Source organism: Chelonoidis abingdonii, chromosome 1, assembly GCF_003597395.2.
Source record: "Chelonoidis abingdonii isolate Lonesome George chromosome 1, CheloAbing_2.0, whole genome shotgun sequence".
In the NCBI taxonomy this organism is placed as follows: domain Eukaryota; kingdom Metazoa; phylum Chordata; order Testudines; family Testudinidae; genus Chelonoidis; species Chelonoidis abingdonii.
Window position 1 is genome coordinate 91841975 of NC_133769.1, and position 8518 is coordinate 91850492.

Below are 8518 nucleotides of genomic sequence, written 5' to 3' on the forward strand. Positions count from 1 at the left end.
CTTAGAAATAGGATACATTCAAGTTGCTAGTGCCTTACACTTCCTGTGTTACATTTGGTAATAAATTGTGTACTAAAGTAGATATGATTTTTAGTGTTCTGCCATCTGCTTCTCTCCCCCTCCTTCTTAGATGCTGCATGGAAAACATGTGATGGTACGTGTTGGTGGAGGCTGGGACACTCTTCAAGGTTTTCTTCTCAAATATGATCCATGTCGAGTGCTGCAATTTGCAACTCTGGAGCAAAAAATCCTGGCATTTCAAAAAGGTGGCCCCAGTGAAGACCCCCCTGATTCATCATCTAGAACACTGCAGCCTCCTCTCATGAATCCCATATCTGCTATTAATATGTTTCAGAAACAAAATTCAAAACCACCCACTTCTGTTTCAGTTAAAAAAGCTGCTCAGGTGGCCAGTGGTAAGCAGGCATTATCTAAACGTCCACAGTCACCTGCCCGGTCATCTCCAAAAGGGGCAACCAAGTCCATATCAGCTCATTCCAAATTACAAGGATCTCCAGCAAAGGGTGCCCAATCTCCTTTCAAATCCTTAACAGGTGCTTCAAAGAAACTGGATTCTTCTACACGCAACTTACCAACTTCTGCTATTTCAAAACTTGCACAACCTGCAAACAAAAGTTCTTCACTTGCATTATTAAATACTGCTCCTGATTGTTCAGGACCACTGCGCAAACGCATCTGGTCCCCTGATACTCCTAACATTAAACTTACACCATCCCAGAATTCTCCAGCAACAATTTTACGTCCTACCCTCTCTTGTTCTACAAGTCAGCTTTCAGAATTACCTGGGACAAGAGAAATAATGGCTTCGAAACAAAAATATGCTGCTTCTAAATGCAAAACTGTATCTAACTCCACCACCAAACCTAATTCTATTGCTTCAAAATCCTCATCAAAATCTGCTAGGCCACCTAACGCAAATCTGCCTGTTGTTTCAAAGCCTTCACATTCTTATCAGTCTCTTGCAAAAATAGCAAAACCCACTTCCAAAAGTAACAATGAAGCATCGGGAATAGGGTCTCGGCCTCCCAGAAAAGTGCCACAAACAGGATCTGGCCCAGGGAGGAATCTCAGAACTACTCCGGTCTTAAAACAGCCAGATTCTGCATCTTTGCTTGCAGCTGGTAAAACATCACAGTTAATGCCTCCTCTGGAATCTCCAAGCAAGAGCGTAGCTTCAGCTGCTAATAAACGGCCTGCAGTAAAGTATTTACAGGGACAAGATAGCAGTAGAAACCCACAGATAGGATCCAGTTTATCAAAACATCCTGAACGCACTCCATTATCTGTTGTACGACTTCCCCAAACTTCAGCCAAGGCACAAATGACAAAAAAGACGGCACAGCCTTCCACAACAAGTTGCTCCTCAATCAAAACCTCCCAAAAGAGTGATGAAATCCTGGCTTCAACAGCCAAGAAACCCCTCTCAAAAGGAAAGACTACAACAGCATATGGCAAGGGGACCCCTGATGTATTAAAAAATCCTATTTTGAAGGCTAAACAAGATGATCACTATTTTGTTATGACAGGCAGTAAGAAACCCAGAAAGTAAGCAGAAATATAGTGCTTTCCATTTAAATAACATTACACTAATCACAGTGGTAACACTTTTTATGTCTCCGACATGTATGAGACCTAAGTATATTTTTTTCTATAAGGATTATTTACTATATACTCTGTCCATACTTTGTAGCTAAATACTGTTCCACTTTTATTACATATGGTGAATAGTAAGTAAAGTTACTTTTCATAACACAGTACGGACAGAGTACACCAGTTTGGTGATTTAAGGCTGTTTTGGTTTTGGAGAGGAGGACTGTTGCTATTCTCCTTAAATGGATTTTAGCTTATTCTAGATATTTCTTCAAAGCAGGATCCAGATGATGATTCAGAACACTCTGGTACATCGGTGTCAAGTACCTGCTGTTGCTAATTACATTACTTATACTGTACATGTATAATTGATATCACTAAAAGCCAACTTATTTGAAAATAAAGATAATCGGATAAACATTTTCGTTGCACTAATTGAGCAAGCTAATTTATCAAATTTTGGATGGGCAGTTGATACGGATAAGAGGAATTAAGACTCTAGGCCAAGATTTTCAAATGGTTGGTGATTTTTTTTTGCGTGAGATGCCTTAAAGTGGCCTGATATTTCAGAAGGCGCTAAGCATCCAAACTCTGAAAATCTGACCGCTTTAAGGTATCTCAAGTTGGGCACAAGTCACTTTTAAAAATCTTGGCTTTGGCTCTCATCTTTTTAGTGCCTTAGCATTTGAGTGCTTGGTAACACTCTGACACTGAATGTCATAGCTGAATGTCACACTGTTGTTGTTTTAGATTATTATTATTATGACAAGATATATTTTTAAAAAATGAAAGAGGATGGTGCTGTGGACAGTTTTATTAAATTGCCATTGTTGTTTTTAAAGTGTCTCTTCTCCCTAGGCTATGTCTTCTTCTGTTTAAATCTGCTGTAATAACTCTACACGGTCATTCCTTTTTGGAGCTAAGTAACCATTTCCCAGAGTGCTAACAGGGCTACATTCACCCTCTTCAGAGGGCTGCATGAGGCTTCTTACATAACACATAAGCCCTCAAAATAGGGCTTAAGAAGTACTAGTATGGTGCCTCAGCCTGGTGCTAACCTTTGCACAAGGGTGAAATTCTTCTTGAATGAATGAAAACTGTCGTCACTTGCACTAATTACCATCTCTGGGTCAGTGTTATCTGAAGTCATGATATTTTACAAGTTTAAGGAACAGCAATGCAAGCATTTAAAAGGAATCTTCTGCCTTAAGTTTCATAAATGGAATATGATTGTGTGACTTACAAACTGAGAGAATATTTTTCTCCTAAAGAATTTATCTATGGGCCAATGATAAGGCTACATTATAGTCTGAATTTTTTTTCTCAGAACTGGAGTTAAAGAGCTGTTTATAAACGAATCATGTTTTTTTAATTGGCAGTGGCAACCTCATAGATCTGTCATTATCAGCCCCTTGTTAATTTTCTGTTATTTATATACTGTAAAGTACCGATTAGTCTGCTGAAAGTGGATATTGTGTAAACAAGCTACTAGCTAATCCTTTGGAATGTTAAATACACCAACCTTGATATCTGAGAGAGCAAGTCTAAAAAGCTTGTTTAGCTACAAAATTGTCTGTTTTGAAAAAAGTCTGTTGCTAAATTGCTTTACCTACACAGTAGTGAGTTTGGCCCAGTGTATTTATAAATGGGAAAACTCTAGTAACTGCAGTGGAGTTAATCTCATGCTACTAATGAATTTGTACTGTTGACTCATACGCAGAAAAAATTCTCTTCACAATAAGAGAACTGCTTAAGAGTAGACTTCCAGATATCCTGTAGTTAAGATTCAGTACATCCTCTTGGGTAGACTAATGGCAGAACTCTCGGGTTTCTTCTTTATGAAGTATTTGTTTGAAGTTTTTTAATTGCTATGAAATACTCTAAGTACATACTAATTCTATCATACTTTGAAATATGTCATTATGGTTTCAAAGAAGGGGAAATTTGACGATTTCATCTTTGACTTGTAAAATTTAATGTATTAAATGTGAGAGTCCCGAAGTAAAGCTTGGATATCAAGCATAAACTTCTGAGCTGGGAAAGTGTGGCACTGCAGGGGATAAAAATGTGCCTTATATCTGAAATCAGTGCAATAATCTATTAAATGGTTAAGCAACGGACATTAAGTTCCACTTTTGCATTTACACAGATCAACCTGAGCATTATGCTAAACTAAATGTAATAGTTATAAAATATTGACCTATGTTCAATCTTTAACACCAATTGCATAACTTGGCTAAGGCTTACATCCTGTAACTTGGCATGGAGTGAATCCAAAAAGGATAGCTGTAGTCAAATTTAACAAAACAGTTCTTGTCATTCTGAAGGCCTCTAACAGGAAATCCATAAGTTTTTGCAATGTTTACACTGGCAAAAGATATGTTTAATCTTCTGCTTGTACCAAATTTTTGTGAAAGAAGTTGAAGCAAATCCCTGAATTCTTGACCCTTTTCTGTACTAACATCAGTTACTTTAAATAAACTCTTATACCTCACTTTTTTTAGTCAGTGATTGATTTAAAATGTTTGCAAGATGTTTTTAAAGTTTTTGTTGTTGCAGCACAAAACATGAAGAAAATTCTCTGTGTCAAGCCAATATTAAGATACAAAGGTCTGTGTGCCCAATTAAGATTCTGAAATTTTAATTCCATCACTTCATTTCAGTGAGGCTGAATTTTTTTTATTTGCAGGAGTAAGGCACTACTCAGTCTGGCTATTCACAGTTTACAGATCTGATCCTAAGACTAGTCACAAATCTTTTTGCACTTCAGTTACTCGTTGCCTCCTACTAAAATAGTGTGTAGAAGGTGAGGGAATTTGGCAATTACACAGACATTTTAATTTACCTCTGGACCCAGTCCTGCTTCCATTTAAGTCAATGAGACTCTTGCTATTGACTGAGATGGAAGGAGGACTAGCAGGGTATTTTTATTTTATTTTTAAATTGCAAAGGGAAAACTATGCTGGGACAGATTAGGGCATATTTTGTTGAAGTCAACAATGGGCAGCTCAAGCAAGGGGCACTCAATAAAATACAACACAGTCTGTTGAAACAACCTCTTCGCCTAATGGAACTACTACCCTGTGCAGTGAAAGAATGAGCTGTGCCCCTGGTAGTAGCCGACCTGTTGCTGTCACAGTAGTTCTGCTGGAGTAATTTCTCCTCACCAAGGTGGGTAAAATTGGAGAGCATGAAAAGAAAGCACATAGATTGTATCTGTGCAACTTCCACTACCATCAACAGGAGTCACACAGCAGTTTCCTTGCACTTTGCTAAAAATGAATCCATCCGTGCAAGTGAAATATTTTGCATAAGGTACTGTCAGCAGCCAAGGATACTGCATTGGGCAAAGTCCTAGTTTGGATAGCTTGGGTTGGTCCTTGATGTAGGTTCCAGCAACTTAAATTAAATCAATGAAAAGGCAGACTATAAACCTCATATAAATGAGTCCAAAAGTCCTCGGTCCTCAGTGCTTTCATCCTCAGCTTCTGCCATTGTACTTCAGTAGCCTCAGAGAGAGCCTGGTATGAGCTTCTCATGCAAGAAGTTGTACCCATAATTAACCATGCTGTTTTGCTGTCTGCAGTCAGGTTGGGTTCTCAACTTCTGCCTACCTGGTGGTTTTTTGTTTTTTGGGTTTGTTTGTTTTTGGAGGGGGGGCAGGGGGGAGTTGTAGAACCCATCACATGGGTGTATATATACTTGGGCAAATATATAGCTTGTTATATAGACTTATAATGTTGAATAATGAGCCATTTTGCTATAATAGTCCTCTAAGGTCCTGTTTTTGGATTGGGGCCCCATTATGGTGGTTGCTGTCCAAACACAGGTTTGTTGTATTGTGATGAGTCACCATAACTACATTTAACAAGAAAATGTACATTCTGTCAATTAGTTATTTTCCTTGTTACAATACCCCTTTCGATCTTCTGCATAGGTTACAGTAACAAATATTAAATCTATATAAAATATATAAAAATTAACCAACTGTAAGAAATTGCTGAAATATCTTTTATTGTTACATGGAGGCAAAAACTTACCCATTTTAGCAATGGTTGATGTATTGGTAGAAGAGTTTAATTTTACTTTTTTAAAATCAAACTAAATGACATCTTCAGAATTAATGGAGGAAGCATAGGAAAGAATAAGAAAAATGTGCCTATTGACTCAATTGCAATCCAGCATCTACTATGTTAATCAGATCACAGCTTTCCACTATAAAAGGCCAAATTCAAGCCTGGTATAAGGGCATTCAATGCCCCTGAGTTCAAGAAATACAAGTATTGGGGTGGGGGAGAGAAGGAGGGAAATGTCACAAGACTTAAAATGGCAACTGAATGAAATTTTATAAATTTTAAACCCTCTTTCCCAGCCCTGTGAATGCCTTTATTATGAAAAGGAGACAGCTGGAGATGATCCTGCTAAAACTATTGCATCAGTTGCCATCCCTGCTGGCTAGTGTAGGAGCTCATACGCAAATGCAGGAAGGAAATTTTGGTTCAACAGTCACAGGTGGTTTAAAAACCTGCATATATTTTATATATTTGTAAATTGTTATGAAGTATTGCTTATTTTATCCTTCTGAACTTCAAGTGTGCATGCATGAGCTACACGACTTTGCTGTGTGAAGCGTGCTTGAGTAAGATTTTTTTTTTTTTTTTGTCCAAGCTGTCAAATTATTTTGAATGGAATTAAAATTCTTCATGACTTGTCCCAAATCCACTTACACTCAAGTGCTAAAAATCATGTTGAGACATATGCATTATAAATGTGTGGACGAATGTCTGTATATATAGATTCATTCACAAGCATACAGTAAGTACCCTGACATATAAGCATCAGCTATTCCGCCTTTGGAAGGGAATGTCTTTTCTGTCTCATGATTTTCTGTTCACTAAGTGTCAAGTAAGTCTGAAATACTTGAATTTGTTATATTAAATAGCTTCTCTGTTCCTTTGTTTTTGTCTTGATTCCTTTGCCTAACACATGTGATGCACAGCTGCAGTAGATTCCAATTTTGAAGCACTGAAATAATCCAAAGGCTTAATACTTCCATGTTTAATCAAAATCAGCTAAAATCACACTAGTCTGTGACTTACCTCCCAGCAAATGATAGGGGGATATAGCCTCAATATTGGAAATGACTGCTGAAAAATATTCTATACACACACTTCACTAATAGGCTGAAGGCACCAGAAATTGACCAAGAATAAGGAAACGCATACATGACTTTCTATGTATATATATGCAGAAATTCACATTATAAGGTACTGTAGAGTCAAATTGACTGCAGCTTTTTATCTATCAGATAAAAAGAAAATTCATGTATCCCCGGAAGACTTCCACGTAACACTGTGTATATCCTCACAATAACAGATGTGTGGTAGAGATTGTTCATGCCTGCTATTCCCAAAATGTGTGCACTGCCTCATGAAGAAACTGTTCATTTTGAATCCATTGCTGCAGAATGGTTTCAGCCATTGTAGGTCAAAAGCTTGGGCAACAACAGTGTGGATCCACCATAAATACCTCTTTCAGAGAATGTTCAGGTAACCTTTTTTCTCTCTTCTTATATCTCTACACACCCTCAGAAGCCACATGTGAACAGGGACAATGAAAACAATGACATACAATGCAAGGTGAGGAAAAGACTGATTAGATTATGAAGACAGAGGCTGGAGCTGATTTATCTTTGAATATCATGACTATGCTTTAATACTTTCTCCTGATGCTACTTTAACAAAAAGTTTCTCTTCCCTGTTCTAGTGATTGTTCATACAATACATTTATCATTCCTGCAATTTATACTTAGGAATGGGATGCCAATGTTGGTAGTGTTCTTTCCTTTGTAGGATTACCACTCTGTGATTCACTGAACTGTCACTAAGGCAAATGTTGATGGCTGTGTGGGGGGGGGGGAGGTGTTGATGCCACATGATGATGGGATTTTTTTTTCTCTCTGATTTGGATTCTCTGTAAAGCTTCTGAACTGGTTTCTTTACTTTCTTTTCTTTATGAATAAAAATACTTTTTAATTGTTTCTTCCTTTTTAAATCTGATGAAATGATAAAGCATTTTCTTTTAAAATTGTTTCAACAGGATGATTGCAGAGCAGACTAACAAACTTCCTTTATTTTCATGGGAAGGAGAACATTCGTTTTTGAAACAAATATGAAACGTTGCTGATCAGAGTATTATGGGGACCTCTAGTGGCTAACAAAACCACTGTCAGCAACCCAGTTTGCAATTGTATCTGAACTGCTAGTAACCCTGTCTAAATCAATGGACAAAATTTTCCTCTTGGATCCATGGTGTAGACTCCCAAATGTGGGGTGTGATAAAGTCACAAGATGATTAGAGAAATTTTAAAACGCTGTGGAATGCTTTCATTTAGTGAAACTAACTTTCTTTTATAACTCCATTTCATGATTATGTCTGATGTAAATAATTTAATGCTAAAAGTGCTGAGACAGCAAATTTATGTGGACTGTAGATAACTTTGGGACCAAAAGGTGTTAAATCCCTTTTAAAATAAGGAACATTTGAGAGGCCTGTTCCACACCATGGGTGTCTTATACTTGCTGCACTCCCCCCTTGACTTGCTGCTGAGCTTCCAGACACATTACAAGTGCAGAATAGAAAACGGAGAGTGATTGATAGACACACTGTGGATGAAATGCTAATCAGAGAGGTGAATTTATGCCCTACAAATAAAAGCTGATTGGATGACTTAGCGGCCTAGTTTGTGGAAGGTGCTGCTTTCTAAATACAGGAGAGAAAAGAGGGAGACTAGAGGGTTTACAGGAGCAAAAAACAGGTTGGCTGTTTATGGAAAGGTGGGTAGCTGAAAACAAAGTGGTGGTTGATAACTTTTGCAAACAAGATTTTAGGGGTCTGGGAGTACAGC

General features: G+C 37.7%; 1 protein-coding gene across 1 annotated transcript in view; it reads left to right on the forward strand.

The window, feature by feature from the left end:
- The window catches only part of GAS2L3 (growth arrest specific 2 like 3), a 35150-nt gene extending 31057 nt beyond the window's left edge, over positions 1–4093 (forward strand). The window contains exon 8 of the mRNA XM_032788583.2: positions 131–4093. Coding sequence (XP_032644474.1) covers positions 131–1570 — 1440 coding nt within the window. The 3' untranslated portion in view covers positions 1571–4093. The remainder of the gene's footprint in view (positions 1–130) is intronic.
- Positions 4094–8518: the final 4425 nt, after the last annotated feature.